Here is a 19,693-nt window from a genome sequence, read left to right as displayed (position 1 = left end):
TAACAAACCAGTGAATATAACAAAAAAGAAGCAGACTCACAGATACAGAGAACAAACTAGTGGTTACCAGTGGGTAGGGGGGCCAAAAAAGGGTGGGGAGTGGGAGGTACAAGCTATTGGGTGTAAGAGAGGCTACAAGGATGTATTGTACAACACGAAGAATATAGCCAATATTTTGTCATAACTGTAAATGGAGTGTAACCTTTAAAAATTGTATAAAAAATATACACATTCAATAAATATTAGTTGTTTTACCTCTCAAAAAAATTCTGAAGATGAATAGTGGGGTGATAGTGACACAACAATGTGAATGTACTTAATGCCACTTAAAATACTTAAAAGGATAAATTATATGTTATGTGTATTTTACCACAATAAAAATGTAAACAAAGTAAAAGTGCATTTTCATTTAGGTGAATGTTAGCAATGAGACCCTGACTGATACAATGAGAAACAGAAAGTTTCCTGCCTATGAACTCCCTGTGGTAATGGGAAACTCTACACATCCCAGCCACGGCTGCAGATTTCCTGGGTGCTCTGGGTGGCTGCCACCACGCCCATCCTCAATTTCATGTCAGTGACACAAAGCCCATTGCGACGGTACCTTGTTTGGTGTCACCCAGTGGCAGGACACGACAGAATTTCTCAGTTCTTACCAGGGAATATAGTCATCATCAACTTCACACAGTAAGAGTCTCAAATTGCCCACAATCTTATCTAGCTCTTGCCAGCAGGCACACTTTTTTATATTAAGGTAATGAATTCTGAATCATTAATACAAATCAAGAGCTGAACGACGAAAAGTTACACACCCATGATTCAATCAAGATAAACGCGGAGAATCCACATCCTCCCACCCCATGTGATTTGGATGCTTATATTACCCAGCTATGATGAGCCAGTTCTGACTGAAACTGCTTCCCACTGAAAATGGGTACCAGAAAGTCTCCCAGGAGACTGTCTGTCAGGCAGCCTCCCCACTGTTTCTTGGGGAACACAGTGCAGTAAACAGATCATCTCAGGGGGCTGTCAAATAGACAAAACAGGAGTGAGGTAACAACATCAGCCCTTAGCAGACAGTGTAAACTGGCATTAATAAGAAGAAAATGGTGATTGAAAGAAAAGTATTCCTTGAAAGTAATAAAGCCGAAATCAGGAGAAAAAAGCAGAAAGCAAAACCAAAGTAAGTGTAAATGAGAAAATAAATTAAAATGAAATTTGAAAATGACCTAACAACTTTTTAATAGAGAGAACTGAATCCAGTCAAGCTCTTCAGGCTCCAACCTGGAGGCAGGTAAAGTGAGGTGTGAACAATCAAGGCCACTTGCTTCTGCTCTGCAGGTGACAGCCGAGCTAGGACCCTTACCTGGGCACCTCTCCCCTGCATCCTCCTGTCATCCTTCCTCTCCTTTCCTGGTTGATTCTTGGCCTAAGGTAGTTCTTGAGGACCAGGCATTGGGTTCAGATTGATTTAGGGAATAATCTACATCTTGATGCATCTCGAGGGCTTCCTATGACTGAGGAAAGGACCAGTAAAGGACAGAGACTCAGGGAAAACGGATGCTCAGAGAGGTTGTGTCCAGATAAGAGTGCAGACAAGCAAAGGCTGGCCTGGAACCGCTCTGTCTTTCATTTCCCTGAACCAAGACGCCCCAGGTCCTGAGCTGAGCAAGTCCACACCCCTTTATGAAGCAGGGAATGCGTTTGGTCCCACACTGAACTCCTCATCGCTGGCTTCCAAACCTCGAAGGAACATCTGTGTCTATTCTACATCTCACTCCCAGTAGGAAGACAGAATTCACAGAGGCACCAAACAATCCAGCATCTTTGTTTCTATGTGGAACCTTGAGCAAAGATGGCAGACCCCTAAGAACAGAGCCACAGCCTGGGCTGGGACAACAGCAAAACCACATCACATAGGTGTCCATTCAGGATCCTGAGGTCAGCAGTTCTCCAGGTCTTTTCTGACCACTGCCCTTGGGCGCACCCTCACCTCCTAAACCCAGCCCTAAGGGGACCCAGACTTGCCTCTGCCCCACCAAGAACACGATTGTGTTGTAAAGTCTTCCTCCCTCTCATCCTCTCTGTCTTCTGTGTGCTCTGGGAATCTATCTCACTGCAGGTAATTAATAATCATAATAATAATAAACAGGAAAATAAAGGGCTACTTCAATCATACGTTAGAATATTCCAGAGTAACACAGAAATTGACCATTGTGTAACTCTGAGCCTCAGTTTCTTCGTCTGTAAAATGAAGACACTCATGGAGAAAGATTAAATGATATGATGCACCTGAAATGCTTATAACCATGACTGGCTCACAATAAACACTCAGTAAATGTTAGATACCAACCACGGTCCTTCACCTTGACACAAACTCCAGCCTCCCTTTCTAGATGCCACTCCTTGTAGTCCTCAGGAGTACTGTTTGCTCATTTTCTCACATTCCATTTGCCATGGGGTCCAGAAGCATTTCTTATCAATTTCCGGTCAATTCCAGATTAATCTTCTTCTTCCCTTACAAAAAGTGGGCACAACAAAGAAAATGAGAAAGTGCCTCTTTTCTTTTACGATAAGCATCGTTTGACTATAGCCACCTCTGTCCTTCCAGGCCACTGTCATGTTCACATTGAGATATATTGGAGTTCTTACTCCGGAACCTGTGAATGTGAACTTATTTGGAAATCTGGTCTTTGCAGAAGTCACCAAGTTAAGATGAGGTCATGACAGTGGACCCTAATCCAATATGAGCTGGGTCCTTACAAGAAGAGAAGAGACATGCACAGAGGGAAGATGAAATAAAGACACAGAGGAGAACACCCCATGACGCTGGAGGCAGTGATTGGAAGGATGATCTACAAGCCAAAGAACTCCAAGAATTACTGACAACATCATAAACTAAGAGAATGACCTGGAAGAGATTCTCCTGAGACCCTTGCCCTGCCCCTGTCCTGCCAAGACATTGATTTTGGACTTTCAGCCTCCAGAACTATGAGAGAATAAATTTCTGTTGTTTTAATCCTCTCATTTTCCAGTACTTTGTTACAACAGCCCTAGGAAACTAATACAGGGATAGATTTAATTCCTTTCAGTTTAAAGGTGCCCTGTACTGTGTGACAGGGGAGGGTTTTCCAAAGACCCTAGATATCACAGTCAGGTTCCTTTAATAAGTGATTCCTGTATTTATTATTTATTTAATCTAAGGATAGAAAACCTATTGGCGATATAATTCACTGACCATTTCACTTATTATTACTTGGGGATATATGGATGAAAAAAGTGTTGCCACATTAATTTTGCATTCCATTCTGACGATATTTTTTGGTAACTCTCAAATTTTCTTCCAATATGTAGGAGCTTTTCCTATGTCTGACTTTTCCATCAGTGGGAACTTTAGCTAATAAAGCGTTTGCTGCAGCATACACAAGAGCTTCCCAGGGGTCTCTTTCCACTGCTCAAGTAATTTTTCTCTTCTCTCTCTTCTAAAAAGGAAGGATAGTGAATCATTAAAATGTTCAAAGCTCTGAGAGGAAGATAAGCCATTCAGATTGAATGATTAAGAACATTAAACAACACAGAAGAGAAGACAGGAGTTCAAATCCAAATAAACTTCATTTGTCTGATGCACATCAAACATTATTTATTTTGAACCTCTCTCCCTTGGCCATAGGTGTAGTGTGAGGCTAAGTTCTGGTATTTCCACCACCTGCCCTTCTTCGTTCTTACTCACAGCTCCTTCTAGAAAAATGCCCTGACCTTTGACTCTTCTTCAAAACTGCTCTTCCTTATCTCTTAACTGATCCCTCCTCAAGGACAAAGTGAAAGGTGGATTATGCCAATAAAATAAGCAGAGGGTTTCAAGCATACCACAGGGTAATTGGGAAAATGACTGGAAGATGAGTCATGTGCCTCAGGTCTGGAGCTCACCCTGTAGGCATTTAGGGTGCATGGCAGACAGATGCACTCCTGTCCATGCATCCAAACCTCTGTAATATAATCTCAGAGACAGCTTATCCTATTATATGCCAGAAGAAAGTCACCTCACCATAAAACTCTTAGAAGAGAACATAGGCAAAACATACTCTGACGTAAATAGTACCAAAGTTTTCTTAGGTCAGTGTCCCAAGGCAATAGAAATAAAAGCAAAAATAAACAAATGGGACCTAATCAAATGTACAAGCTTTTGTACAGTAAAGGAAACTATAAACAAAATGAAAAGACAACATACGGACTGGGAGAAAATATTTGTAAATGATGCAACCAACAAGGGCTTGATTTCCAAAATATACAAACAGCTCATACAACTCAATAACGACAACAACAACAAAACCCAATTGAAAAATGGGCAGAAAACCTAAATAGATATTTCTCCAAAGAAGACAAACAAATGGCCAACATGCACATGAAAAGATGTTCGGCACTGCTAATCATCAGAGAAATGCAAATCAAAACCACAATGAGGTACCACCTCACAACAGTCAGAATAGCCAGCATTAAAAAGTCTACAAATAACAAATTCTGGAGAGGGTATAGACAAAAGGGAACCCTCCTACACTGTTGGTGGGAATGTAAACTGGTACAGTCACTATGGAAAACAGTATGGAGGTTCCTGAAAAAACTAAAAATAGAGTTGCCATATGATCCTGCAATCCTCCTCCTGGGCATATATCAAGAGAAAACTATAATTAGAAAAGATACATGTACCCCAATGTTCATTACAGCACTATTTACAATAGTCAAGACATGGAAACAACCTAAATGTCTATCAACAGATGAATGGATAAAGAAGATTTGGTACACATATGCAATGGAATACTACTCAGACATAAAAAAGCATGAAATAATGCCATTTGCAGCAACACAGATGGACCTAGAAATTATCATATTAAGTGAAGTAAGTCAGATAGAGGAAAAGAAATATCAGATGCTATCACCTATATGTGGAATCTAAAATACAACACAAATGAATTTATCTAGGAAACAGAAACAGACTCACAGACATAGAGAACAGACTTGCAGTTGCCAAGAGTGATGAGGGGTGGGGGAGGGATGGATTGGGAGTTTGGGATTAGCAGATGCAAACTGTTATATATAAAATGGATAGACAACAAGGTCCTACTGTATAGCACAGGGAACTATATTCATTATCCTGTGATAAACCATAATGGAAAAGAATATGAAAAACAATGTGTATATATACATAACTGAATCACTTTGCTGCATGGCAGAAATTAACACAACATTGTAAATCAACTATATTTCAATAAAATTAATTTTTAAAAAAGAAGAAAGTCACCCAAAAAGGTTTTCCTTAAGGTGAAATAGTACTTATTCTTATCTATATCATCTAAAAGCCTGTATTAGGAATATATTCACTGTGGAAATGACTTAGAATCTACTTACATGAAGGAAACTCAAGTCTAAGTCCCAATTTGAGTTGAAAATCTCAAGTAAGTAAAGAGCATATTTTTATATTTTTTTATGTTTAATAAAAAGGCCATATAAATGGTTTGACTTCTAACAGTTAGTACACAGATCTTATGTTTGACATAATTTATGTCAAGTGTATAATTTGGGAAACAAGATCAGCAAAAAAGCACCATGAAAGAGAAAAGACGATAACTGAAAGCATTCCAAACACCAGCACAGAGAGACTGAGCATTGTATAGTTCATGGTCATCCAGAAAGACATCTGGGAAATGGCACCATTTTGGAAAGCTGTTCATGTGGCAGAGACATGGCTTAGTGAATACTGCCTCAGTTTCCCATGAACCTCCCTATGTGCTACAGGTAATGCAAAGGTCCAGGATGGATGATGCTGCAGGCAGTGGGCTGCTTTAGAGGATCAACCACCATGCTTGGGGGATTCACTGCTCTTATAATGAGAAGATGCAGACCTGCTCCTTGTCTGGGGGAGGTTGGCCTCTCATCTCTCAGGACTGCTGTTTCTCTAGCACACCCTGAGAATGGCCTGGATAAAATGCAGCTAGAGCCTTCACTCTTAGCCTATCCAGAAACAGCACACAGGCACTCAGGGTCCACGTGGATTGCATCTCCCCACATATCTTGAGGGTATTTCAGTGGGTAAGGGAACCAAATAAAAACACTCTTTAGGGGAGGATGCAGAGAAATTGGAACCCTTGTGGAAATGCAAAATGGTGCAGCCACTATAAAAAACAATATGAAGGCTCCTCAAAAAAAAGTAAAAATAGAATTAGCATAAGCTCCAGCAATTCCTCTTCCAGGTATGTGTCCAAAACAACTGAAATCTGGATCTTGAAGGGATATTTGTATACCCATGTTTATAACAGCATTATTCACAATAGCGAACAGGTACAAACAACCCAATTGTCCATAGATGGATGAATAGATCTCTTAGTCCATTCAAGTTGATATAACAAAATACCACAGACTGGGTGGTTTATAAACAATAGAAATTTATTGCTCACAGTTCTAGAGGCTGACAGTCTGAGATCCGGGTGCCAGTAAGTTTGGCTGAGGGCCCTCTTCTGGGTCTCAGACTTTTGTTGCATTCTCTCATGTTGGAATCAGGTAGGGATCTCTCTGGAGCCTCTTTATGAGTCACTAAGCCCTTTCTTAGTGGAAGACTTAGTCACTTCCCAAAACCCCCTACCTACTAATTCTATCACCTTAAGGGGTTAGGATTTCAACATATGAATTCTGGTGGGATACAAACATTCAGACCATAGCAACTGATAAACAAAATCTGGTATATACATACAATAGAGTATTATGCAGCCCTAAAAAGAAGGAAATTCTGTCATGTGCTATAATATGGATACCCAAGGACATTATGCTACTTGAAATAAACCATCACAAAAGGACAAATACTGTATGATTCCACTAATATGAAGTATCTAAGGTAGTCAAAATCATTAAAACAGATAGTAGAGAGATGGTTGCCAAGGGCTGAGGGGATGGGGAGGGAAATTTGTGTTTAGTGGGTTTAAGTGTGTTTTACAAGATAAGAAAGATCTAGAGATCTATTCCACAGCAATGTGAATATACTTAACACCACTGAACCGTACACTTAAAAATGCTAAGGATGGTAAATTTAATGTTATTTTTTTTACCACAATTAAAAAACTATTTTGTATTTCCTTTGTTTTTTTCCTCTAATCCTTTCAAAGCCTGGTATTGAATTGAACAGCAATATACGCATGTCGTTTAAAAATACCATTCATCACGTACTCATGGCATATCTTTACCCAGAATGAGAAATGCTATTAATAATTTATCTTGTATGCTTCCAGAAATAGTCTCTTATATTTACATGCACATATATGTATATGTTCATCTTGGAAATTTCTAATGGAAGCACAATAAATACATCTCTTTTCCTAGCTGTAAAAAAAAAATGTTTCTTAAATCTCTTATTATGAATAAATGTATCTGATAATCTTGTACACATGAAACTTAAATAATGTTTTAAACCAATGTTACCTCAAATAAATAATCAATTAATTAAATAACCTCCTTGTTTTCAAAGGAATGAATTCCATATAATATTATATTATTCCATAAAATGGAGTATCATAATTTATTTGTGTTCACCTATTGACAGAAAACTGGATCTTGACTGTAAACAATGCACTTAGTTTTCTCACAGGCACTTTCTGTGCACCTCTGAGTGTTCCTGTGGGACTAACTCCTAGAAGTGGAATTGTTACTTGGTGTAGATGATATACTGACAGGACTTAAAAGCATTGCTCCTTTTGTGCTGTCGTCTTCAGCACTCTAAAGAGTGGGTGCTTTTGAACACTTAAGGTTATAGAAATTGTCCTCCAAGGACGTGCATAATGCTGTGATAAACATGCGTGTACAAACATCTCTTCAAGATCCCGCTTTGGGTATATACTTTGGGCATACACCCATCTAATGCCATTTTATGCTCCTACCAGCGCTGTCTGAGAGTGCCTGCTTCCCATGCCCTAAGGAAGAGGATTCCCATCCTTTATCATCACTTTATTCATCTCCAACATGAATCCTCTGTACTGTGGTAAGGTGGTTTGAGTGTGGGCCCTGCAGCCAGACAGCTGGGGTTCAAATCCTTGTTACATCACTAACTAGTTCTGTGATTTGAGGATAGTGAACTTGAACTTTCCATGCCTCAGTGTCCTTTTCTGTAAACTGGGCATAAGAGGGCTGTTGTGAGGATGTGTTTAATAAATATGTATAAAGCACATGAAGCAGTGTCAGGCACTCACTAAGTACTCAGTATAACACTTCTTATTGGCTTAATATTTTTCTTTAAATTGATTCTCTTTTTAACCTTAGTTTTATGCTAAATGCTATGCAATAATATCATAATCAGATGTGTACTATTTATATCTTATTCTGAAAGACGTCAAATTACATGCATACATTTAAAATGAAAAGAAAGTTTTTCTAGGACACAGCTTGAAAAGGACTGTCCTAAGCAAGAGTATTAGCAAAGGTTTTGTGCAGTTCAAGTGTGAGAGGTTACATTGTGTCACACTGATGTTGTAATTTTTATTTCTTCATACTGGATCCATACATCATACCTTAAATAGATACAAAGTAGACTAGACCAGGGGTAAGCAACTTAAACCCAGAACCAGCTGGCTGTGTGGCTTTTTAAATAAAGTTTTATTGGAACACTGCCACACTCATTCATTTACATATTGCTTCTGGCTACTTTCACACAACAGCAGAGTTGAGCAGTCACAACAGAGACTGCATGGCTTACAAAACCAAAAATATTTATTATCTGTCCCTTTATAGAGAAAGTTGGCTAGCCCCTGGTCTAAACCAATATTTCTCTCTGTCTGAGACCCTTAAACATGCTTGAACAGCATCCAGCTTCTCAACTGCTGCCCTAATCTTAACTACTCTGAAAAAGTTTGAGGTTTGCTGATCAGAAATTCTCAACATCTCAGAGTTTTGAGACTGTGATATTAATATTAAAAAAGTACTCAAAGCCTGTTTTCCTCTTTTGCAAAATTTTAAAGTTTCATCATTGCTTTTGTCTATACAAATTTATAAAATGTGGTCTGCATCAAAGGCAGAAAATTGATCTAACTGTTAAGTGGCATAGGACTGCAGAGTGCAGAAACCATAGGAGTTATCAAGGGCTGTGAACACAACAGTGCTCTAAACACTCCACCTCTGCTGTGGGCCATTTTCTCAAGATCCCAATTAGTTTGGTACCAAACCACTTGAGTGTTTTATGTCAAAATAACAGACCCAAGAAATCACCCATGAATAGCCTGAAGTACATACCATATCCGTGCATTCTGTACATTTACATTATGTGGGAAAATTGTAGAATTTGTAGACTTTGCCTGTCGTTCCCTATGAGACCCACGATTAGTACAACATCCTATGAAGCTAAGCTGCCAAAACTGCAGTCACGAGGAAGAATTTCCATGAAATCCTGGTGAGATGCTCCCTGAGCTGTCCTGCCTTCCACCTTCCTAAAACTTGGCTCAGCAACACTTCCTTTCAATGCGTCTGCTGCTGGAGCACCTTTTTTTTTGTAAAAATTCACTTTTTCCTTCATTTACTTTTCTTGATTAAAAACAATATTTTTGCCATCTCCGAAATGAATAAAAAATTCTACTTAGAAAGCTATTTCCCCCACAACTCTGCCATACTCTGTTCATATTACTGTTTAAGATTTACCTTTTTCATAAAATATACCCTAATTTCCATACATCTCTAATAACACCACTTCTGCAACTACTTCATTCTGTGAAAAGTAAAACTGTAATTTGTAAGATGTCTCAAGAGTTGCTATTTATTCTGCTACATATTTAAAATTCGACTCACCACCACATCCCTCCCTCCCAACCTGATAACACGTGGCAATTCAAATGAGCAAAATCGTTACTTTTGCAAAGCAATAAAGTAGGTACAGAGGATATCGGGATAAACCAGCTGTAGTCCCTGATGCCAGAATTGAGGTGAAATAAGCATGAGGTGAATAAATATGGCAAAAGAAACGTAATACTTGAGAAATAAAAATGAAAAATCCTAGGAGTAGAAAAAGAAGGCAGTGTCTACACAATTTTAGTACAGAGTAAAGGGGATCTGAGTGAAGGTTTTCAGGTTGGGAAGGACTGTAATCGACAAATGAAGGAAGGATGCTCCACACCCACCGAATGCAGCTGGCCCTGGCAAGAGGCAGTTGTTACTGTATCCTGGGTTTCCAGGGACCCATCCGTTACTTTGTGGTAGCAGCTCAGATGTCTCATTCACTTCTCTGCCTCAACCTTTTCAGCTGCTCTGCGAGTTTTCGACAGACCAAATCCAGCTTTTATCTCTATTGTCACTGAGACCTGAAATGAAGGGCAAATGGAACCACCTCTCTCTCGGGTTCAGTAGGGCATCTTCCTTGTACAACTTTGTGGGGGAAAAGTGTTAAGCCTCTTGATACACTTAGGCTTGGCACCAAAAGCCTCCCATCACACAAGCAGCATCACACAGCTGGCTAAGTTTTTTGTTTGTTTGTTTTTGTTTGTTTTTTGCGGTACGCGGGCCTCTCACTGTTGTGGCCTCTCCCATTGCGGAGCACAGGCTCCGGATGCACAGGCTCAGCGGCCATGGCTCACGGGCCCAGCCGCTCCATGGCATGTGGAATCCTCCCGGACCGAGGCACGAACCTGTGTCCCCTGCATCGGCAGGTGGATTCTCAACCACTGTGCTACCAGGGAAGCCCCTAAGTTTTGAGAATCTGTAATAGGCCTGGCCTTCTGAGGAGATTAATCCCTGACCTAATGGCTCTCAGAGCCCAGGAGGGGGAGACATGTACAGAAAATTCAACTGTGGTCCACAATGGTAAGTGTAATCAACAAGACTGTCCATGGTACAAAGTCACTGCCTCGGGGATCAATGCGCTTGACGTAATGAGGTGAATGGTTAGGAAGGAGAGGGCCGTGTCCCTGACAAGGCCAAGTACATGGAAGAGATCGATACAGAATCATTGAAATGCCGCTCCTATTCTGACCAAAACCACCCAGTCTCAGAGCCAAACTTGAAATCGGCAAGCCTGGAGCTGGCACAAGCCCCAGACAGCCAAGGCACACTCTGCAGACCCTTCTTTGCAACATCCTACCTGATGTGGGGCTTGGTTCTGTTGAGTCATCAACTCATTAGCAATAAATGTATTAACCTAGACCTGAAATAAACCAACCTATATTTAAATGACTAAATTAGCAGGAATCTCTGTCAAGAGAATTTCCGCTCCTTATACCAAGAGAGCGTCACACTTAGCAGAGTGTCTGCTTCCTTACATACAAACCCTCCTTATCTCTGAGTCCAGTTTTTCTTATTATGATTTGACACGGTTCTTATCCCTCTTTATTTTGAAACTACACAGTCATATGATCTTTCTATTTATACCAAGTAAACATAATTCTTTTAAACCTGAATCCAATATTCTTTATTAATTTGATTATGCAATATTTCAAACATCCCCCCAAAACAGATATACATGTACTGATAATCTAGATTTATTTTAACAAGGTAAATATTTTTCCATATATGCATCAGCTCTTTCTCTTAAATAAATGAAGTGGTGCAGGTATAACAAACGGTCCCCATCCCAACCCCCATGCTTCCAGTATTTCCCTGTCTTTTTTCTGCCCTGAAAATTTGGGGTCACCTTTGTTGCTCTCTTAGAGCACTGTGAGATTGTTGTGAAACTTTCAATACAATATTAATTAGCCTCATTAATTAGTCTACTTGGTGTTCTAGGTTGGAAATGATCTAAAGAAGAACAAAGTTTCAAACGATTTGCTATGTCTATCTTATATTCATTTAAGGACATACTGCTACCTATTTTTTCAAGGTGAAAGGAATCTATTAAATAGAATTATTATACTAGAACTTATGTTTATTTCAAGTAATTTCTTTTCTTATTTTTCTCAAATATATTTTGCCGGTCCTTTCTTAGAAGAATGCCTTTTTCACACAAAGGGCCTGCATAGGAAGAAAAATTCACTTAAATTCTAGGTTTCATTCAATGCATTTTGAATAACAATTTCCATCTTAAATTCATAAAGGATATAACTTCTGAATTAGAGTTCTGATGAGTTTTTAATATGAAGAATAAACTCCTAAAGAATGCAGAGTATAGAGATTCAGGAAATATTATAGTTCTCAAAGATAGGACTAACTAACCACTTGATTGTTATTCACTGATAACAATGAGAAAATACCTGGGCTCCACCCCCCTAGGTTGGTGACTATCAGGGAGAAAGAGGGTGTCCTGCAGTCAAAGGGCACTGGAGCAAGGTTCCTGAGGTTCTATTACAGAAAGCATCACCTGTTCAGGCTAACACGTGTGTGGGATAAGCTGCATCCTTGAGCAGGGGGCACAGTCCCCTCTGATCCAGGCAGCTGGAGGATAGTTAAGGGGCAAAACAATTCCCGCCAAAGATGGGACTTGGTTCATCCCAGTCAGTGCTTCTCACAGTCTAGCTTGGACTGGAATCACCTGCTCATCTTGTTAAAATGCAGAGTCTATTCAATAGGTTGGGGTGGGGGCTGAGATTCCATATTTGTATCAAGATCCCAGGTGATGCTGCTGGTCCGTGGGTTACATGTTGAGTAGCAGGACTCATGGCAATCTAGGTCCTTTAATTCATAGAGAAAAAGGGAAGGCGAGGAGTAGAAAGATAAGATGTATAAGAAGAGGAAAGCAGAGAAATAGAAAAGAAAGCAAAAGGTCATGGAGAGAGAGTGAAAGAGAGAGCAAGAGAGACAAGGGACAGGAAATTTGATAATATGGCCCTCCCAGCAACCCTCCCTCCTAAGTGCCCCCATTAGGGTGGACATAAAGTCTTTACATGGCCCCACCCACCAATCCAGGGGCTTCGGTGCTAAGTGTAGGGTGGGTTGGGAGCCGTCCTGATCAGATCAGCTCTTCACAGGTGGTGAGATCTGAGACTCCCCTCAGCCAGAGCCAAGTAAGTCCGAGCATTTCCTCAGATTTTTGAACCAATATAGGAAAATGAATGCCGGAAGTGAATCCACAGAAGGCACAGGGCAGGGCTGCCTCTTAGTTACACACATGCCAGAGACCCAGCTGAATCCTCCCTTCTCCGTGTGGTCGGATTCCCAAGTTACCTAAACTTATTCAAGCTGATTTTCTAGAATTTGTAACAATACAGATAGAAGAGGGGTATAGGGAAAAATGGAGAGAGAAGAGAGAAATAAGGAGAAAAATATTTAATGATAGGTGAAAAAAATAGATAAGGAAAGAATAGAAGGATAGAGGAGAAGAGGGAGAAATAGTAAGGAGATGAGAATGAAGACAAAGTATTGATAAAATAGAAGAAAAAACACCCAGGAATTGCAGGAGGAAGGGTCCCTATGGCCAACAGGGACCCAGTGGTCCCTGGGCCAGATGAGCCTCAACAGAGGATACCATTGCAGTGGACACCATTAGCCACGGTCTCCCGAGAGGAGAGGTGGGTATTGGCCTGGCTCTCATAGAGTCAGCCCACTGTTCCCAAACAACTGGAACGGGGAGGGAGAAGACACAGAGTCAGGACAGGCAGGTGGCCTGGGAAGGACAAGGCTTGCTATAGGGTCCCAAGAAGACCAAATAGGTGTCCAGGAGGGTAGTGATGGAGCTGCCCCAACACGCCTCTAGAATACTGCCAGTGCTCTAGACTGCCCACTCACGGACCTCTCCTGCCCACCAGGGAGGGTCACAGACCCAGACTCAGAGCAGGACAGTGGTTGGAGCCCACACCTCTCCCCAGCCTGGTCCAGAGTCCCCAAGGGAGCTCAGAGCTCACATTAGCTTGCAGGTAAGAATCCTGGTTCGCAAGTGCTGCCCCACAAAATTCTTGTAATGAATCTAAGAGTCACAGTAGATTGATGTAAGTGTTTGCTGACATATTCTCAGGGAAACAGTAGAAAATAAACATTAGTGAACTTTGTCAGTGATCACTGATCTGTTGCATTGCTCACTTCAATGCTGTTCTATGATCCTCAGTGTCCTAAGACTCTGGCTATTTTCTGATTTAGTTGGGCTGAAGTTGCAAACTCATCTTCTAAGTCCTATGGATGTTTAGCATCAAGCTTGGTCAAGCCACCTGGTTTACTAAATGACCGACATAAACCATGATTGTTCACATCGTATAGGAAATGCACCTCTTCTAAACTTGTTTGAACAGTGATACTTCTTCCACTACATTTCAAGTGAGGACATTTACTCTGCACATCAAAAGAGTTTTTATGTCCTGAGATGTAGTGCATCCCTTGGTGAGAGATGGTGATGCCTTTTCTGTCATGTAAGACACATTCCTATATTTCAATTTAAATAAAACCCTTTTGGAATGTATTTCACAGATCTATTTGTTTAATTTATTTGGTTATTTTCACATAGAGATCCAGTTCAGCCATGGAAGCAGTCACTCATTAAGAAAAAATATTAAAGTGGAACATATCACCAGTGAAGAATATAATTTCTTCTTTTTAAGAAAATCAATTTGGATAACTAACCTTTAGTAACTGGACCTGCAGTCCTCAAATCCTTTAGTCAAAGACTTTGTGGCCAGCCATGTCTCAATTTTATAATTTTGAGAATTTAGAGAGGTATACATTGCATTTCACATATTAATTAATATTCCATGGCAAACATGTGGCAAAGCATATGGACAACTTGTCCAAAGTAACATAAGTGAAGGCCTTTTGTCTTATTATCATCTCATGTCCATTTTCGGTAAGGAGTTAGGATAGACCTTTTTCTCAGAGTTTTCGGAATTTGGAAAGAGTTAACATGTATTAGTGGACAAAGTTAGCACAGACAGCAGATAGACCCAGAAGAACAAGAAAATTCATTTAAAAAAATTACGACAGGGCGAATAGCCACAAAACTTTTAAGGCCAGAGAAGGAGTGCTTGATTTGGACTTTCTTATAAAAGTAGGAGGCTTCCTGAGAAGAAAGCCAATACACAGTCTTCCTTGCTGGGGGTCAAGGTTACATCAGCGAGACCACAAGCTGGGGACACTGCTGTGGGTCAGAGCTACACTAGTGATGGCGGGGCAGCAGCCTCTGAGGGGGGACACCTGTGACACACCAACTGCGAGCAGGTGCTCAGATACCCCTGCAGCATGACTTCATATGACTCTGGAAAACATCTTCAGATCCAATGAGAAATGTGTTTGCTAGGAAAGGATATCAAATGCAGAAAGAAAAAAAAAAATCAGAGATGTATAAATACAGTGGGGTAGGCAGAAAGGCCTCAAAGATGTCCAGGCCCTAAAGAAAGGAACTGTGAATATGTTACTTTGCATGGCAAAAGGGACTCCGCAGATGGGATTATGGTTAGGAAGACTGTCCTGGATTACCCAAGTCGATCCAGTCTAACCACATGAGCCCCCTTAAAGTAGAGGACTCTCTCCAGCTAGAAGAAGAGGAAATCAGAGATGCAGCAGAAGGAGAACAAGAACAAAGAGCAATTTAAAGATGAAAGGGGGGCTTCCCTGGTGGCTCAGTGGTTGAGAGTCCGCCTGCCGATGCAGGGGACGTGGGTTCATGCCCCGGTCCTGGAAGATCCCACATGCCGCGGAGTGGCGAGGCCCGTGAGCCATGGCCGCTGGGCCTGCGCGTCCGGAGCCTGTGCTCCTCAACGGGAGAAGTCTGCGTACCATAAAAAAAAAAAAGATAAATAAATAAAATACCTGCTTTCCTTCTGGAAGTCTGGAATTTTGTTACATGCAAGGCAGAGGGTGCCTACATGACCAGCCCCCAGTACATGAGCTCCCCTGGTTGGTAATATTCCATGTGGGTTGCTATAACTCACTGCTGGGGGATTAAGCTAGTCCCGTATGACTTCCCTGGGAGAGGACTGTAGAAACTTGGGCCTGATTTCCTATGGACTTCACCCCATGCACCCTCTTCCTTTGCTCATTTTGCTCTGTGTCCTTTCACTGTGCTAAATCATAGCTGTATGACTACACACTGGTCCCGTGAATCCTCCCAGCAAATCATGGAACCTGGGGAAGGTTCTGGGAATCTCCAGATACCTTGAAGGACAAGTCTTCCCCAGAGCCTCCAGGAAAAATGCCCTAAGCAGAGAACCCAGCCAGGTCTACTGTACTTTAGACCTACAGAACTATGACATAATAACTCTGTCTTGTATTAGGTCACTAAATCCATGAAAATTTTTTTTTTTTTTTTTTTTTTTGTGGTACGTGGGCCTCTCACTGTTGTGGCCTCTCCCGTTGTGGAGCACAGGCTCCGGATGCGCAGGCTCAGCGGCCATGGCTCACGGGCCCAGCCGCTCTGCGGCATGTGGCATCTTCCTGGACCGGGGCACGAACCCATGTCCCCTGCATCGGCAGGCGGACTCTCAACCACTGCGCCACCAGGGAGGCCCCATGAAAATTTTTTAAAGCAGTGATAGGAAATTAAGTAAATGACACCATGAATAAACATATTACTTTCACTAATGAAGAGTATAATATGTCAAGGAAATTTTTAAAAATCTTAAATTCATTCTCAAGTTAACACCAGCAATTCATATCTAAAACAACCACCTGAAGAAGGAGTAGAACCTCTGGTAAGGTGTACGGTTGATGTTTAAGAGCAGCTGACATCTTGTGAGAGGTCTGGAAAGCAGCCAAACCAGCCCAATCTTTTTAAAGAAACCGTGAGTATAATGTCAGAATCATCAGCTAGTGTGATTTACTGCTATCAATGCCAGTGTGTATAGTCGGGCCCAGATTAGGAGATGAATTCACTGAACCCATGGTGGTGCACACGGAAGATGTGAGGATGAGCCCTTTTCCTAAAGGAGCTCAAAATGTGAGAGGAGCAAACACCTGCACTGGAGCTTCAAGGATCCCTAAGCTGAGACCAAGGGCTACAGAGAAGCACAGAGCAGGGAGCTAAGGAAGGCATCCTACCAGAACGTAGATTCCACTCATTCGTTTTTTTTGTTTTTTTTGTTTTTTTTGCTGTACGCAGGCCTCTCACCGCTGTGGCCTCTCCCGTTGCGGAGCACAGGCTCCGGACGCGCAGGCTCAGCAGCCATGGCTCACGGGCCCAGCCGCTCCGCGGCATGTGGGATCCTCGCAGACCGGGGCACGAACCTGCGTCCCCTGCATCGGCAGGCGGACTCTCAACCACTGCGCCACCAGGGAAGCCCCCACTCATTCGTTTTAATTCAGCAAACATTTACCAACGTGCTCGGCCCCAGGCACCATGAAGTGCTGGGGACACAGGGAGGGGTGCAAGCTCAGCAGGAGTGTAAGGCAGGCCACTTTACCCATGTTTACCGTGTGACAGGATGGATAGGATTGAGGGGTCCATTTCTGTCCTCCCCTGCATGATCTAGGATTAATAATGCCACTATATTCTTGACCCTACTTCCCCAAGGGTGCCTGACCTTTAAAGAAATCAACAGATGGTGATGCTTACATATGATTCCTCTCCAACCTGCTTAACTAAAAACAAGAATTTTTAGAGCTGCTCAATCAGATGGGATTGGAGCGGGGCAAAAATATGAACCTTAATTAATACAATGAAGAATAAGTAGGCATTAACTATTAGTTAACTAACTTTGAAAAATAATATTTAATTTTGAACAAACGTTCTCTATGTAAGAAGATGTTTCATTAAGCTTTAAGTTACTTAAGCAATATTGACCTTAACCCTGCTTTGGACTTGGTGTTCTTAGAAGGAGCAAAACATTAATATCTGCTTCTGATCATACACATGGCAATTACTTGTTTGGAAACCTTAGGTCAGCCAGCCCTAAAAACACTCCCATATCCCCTCCCACTTTTATCTAGTATTAGACAACTAACTAGTTTTTCTTGATTCAATTTGCATGAACATTTATTGACTGACTAATAAAAGCTCCAGGGATAAGAAATTAAGTAGACCACAATCTATTACGTTATAATAAGTTACAGAGTTCTAAGGAAATTCAAATGAGGGCAGTTTGTTACCCAACGAATATTATCATTTTGTTGCCTGTTAGTTTTATAGATAAGCTATGTGCTAAGACATACGGATTTTTAGCTGACAATTTTCTTCTTACCCTGAATTAAGAAAAAAAAATTTTTTTAAGTTATACAACTTCTTAGCCTAAATTAAATGGAAGATACACTGTGTATTTTTTATTGTGATAAGATATACATAACAAAAAGTTTAGCATTTTAGCCACTTTTAAGTGTACAGTTCTGGACATTGACATTCACATTGTTGTGCAAACATCACCACCCTCCATCTCAAGAACTTTTTCATCTTCTCAAACTGAAACTTTGTCTCCATTAAAGCACTTACAGTCCATTCCTCCCTTCCCCCGGCTCTTGGCAACCATCTAAATTATATTTTTAATAAGAAGAAAAAAGTTATTTCTTCTCCACCTGATGAATCTTCTTCAGGCCACACCCCATCAGCCAACTGCAAACCTGCTGCAGACCTTTACAACACTCTACTTTTAGAGCTTCTCATTCAGAGCAGACTGTGATTTAAAGATATGAAATGCTAAATATATAATAAATTACATATATTTTAATATTCAAAAAGTTAAGCAAACAAAATTTAATTCTTCTCAAAGAAGCATGGATATGTAATCAAAAGTAGAAACTATGTCACTGATGTAAAATAGTTATGCTTCCAAAGAATCCTAGGGATCTATTGTCCATAAATTACAAGGGGCCACATGGTGCCCAAGTTCCTGTTGGAGCAGGAACTCAACACATCCCTCATACAAGTACTCCACAGAGAGACTCTCCATTACATCTATATTTACATGTTCAGGGTCTTTCAGAAATTTCATTTTATCAGAGGGCATAGAGAAAATGAATTTGCTTTATTTAAAAATGCTGAGGCATGGGCTTCCCTGGTGGCACAGTGGTTGAGAGTCCACCTGCCGATGCAGGGGACACGGGTCTGGGAAGATCCCACATGCCACGGAGCAGCTGGGCCCGTGAGCCATGGCTGCTGAGCCTGCGCATCTGGAGCCTGTGCTCCACAACGGGAGAGGCCACAACAGTGAGAGGCCCGCGTACCACAAAAAAAAAAAAAAAAAAAAAAATGCTGAGGCAATATAAACTATTGTGTTTGTTATAAAACAAAAATAAAATCAGTTGTACGTGACTTATTTATTCCTTAGACTTCACACCATTTAAAGGAATAATGGGAAGACATTTTCAATATTTCGCTACATTATAAAATTGTTTTACTTTTACTTATTTCATAAATTAGCCATGGACGGTGTATTCTGGAATGTCACATGTGGCTTACATTCAGTGGAAACATTTTCAGGTAACTTAGGAGGCTCTGTTTCTATGCTTGACCTGACAGATGGGGAGCAACATGCAGTAACTGGCATAATTCATACTCCGACAGACTGCTTTTCAGTAAAGCACATACCCAGATGCTCTCCTCTCGTCGATATTGCTTCCAGTTCCTTCCGCCATCGCTGAACATGAGGAGGTAGCTGGTCACCCAGTCGGAGCTCCCGTATCCTCCCTGGGTGGCCACAGCTGTGACCTCCATTCTTTCTCCAAGGTCAATCTGCAGCCACTGGTATTTATTTGACACAAGGGGAGACCAGCCACCAGCTCCTTTTTGTGGGAATAAAAATAAGAAAACCGGTAAAGACAGAGAAATCTTTGAAATCTATATTAACCTGTAAGAATGGGATCATAAATAAGATTTATGAAAATCATAGTTTCA

General features: G+C 41.1%; 1 protein-coding gene across 2 annotated transcripts in view; it reads right to left on the bottom strand.

Annotated features, from left to right (window-relative positions):
• Positions 1–19,693, bottom strand: part of LOC308619375 (contactin-associated protein-like 3) — a 180,896-nt gene that overhangs the window by 115,262 nt on the left and 45,941 nt on the right. For both annotated transcript variants that reach the window (XM_081238048.1, XM_081238047.1), the window contains exon 3: positions 19,388–19,581. In XM_081238048.1, the coding sequence (XP_081094174.1) occupies positions 19,388–19,581 (194 nt within the window). The remainder of the gene's footprint in view (positions 1–19,387; positions 19,582–19,693) is intronic.

Source organism: Mesoplodon bidens, assembly GCF_964165515.1.
Source record: "Mesoplodon bidens genome assembly, chromosome: 6".
In the NCBI taxonomy this organism is placed as follows: domain Eukaryota; kingdom Metazoa; phylum Chordata; class Mammalia; order Artiodactyla; family Ziphiidae; genus Mesoplodon; species Mesoplodon bidens.
Note: the sequence above shows the minus strand (reverse complement) of the source record. Positions and strands in the feature narration are given on the sequence as shown.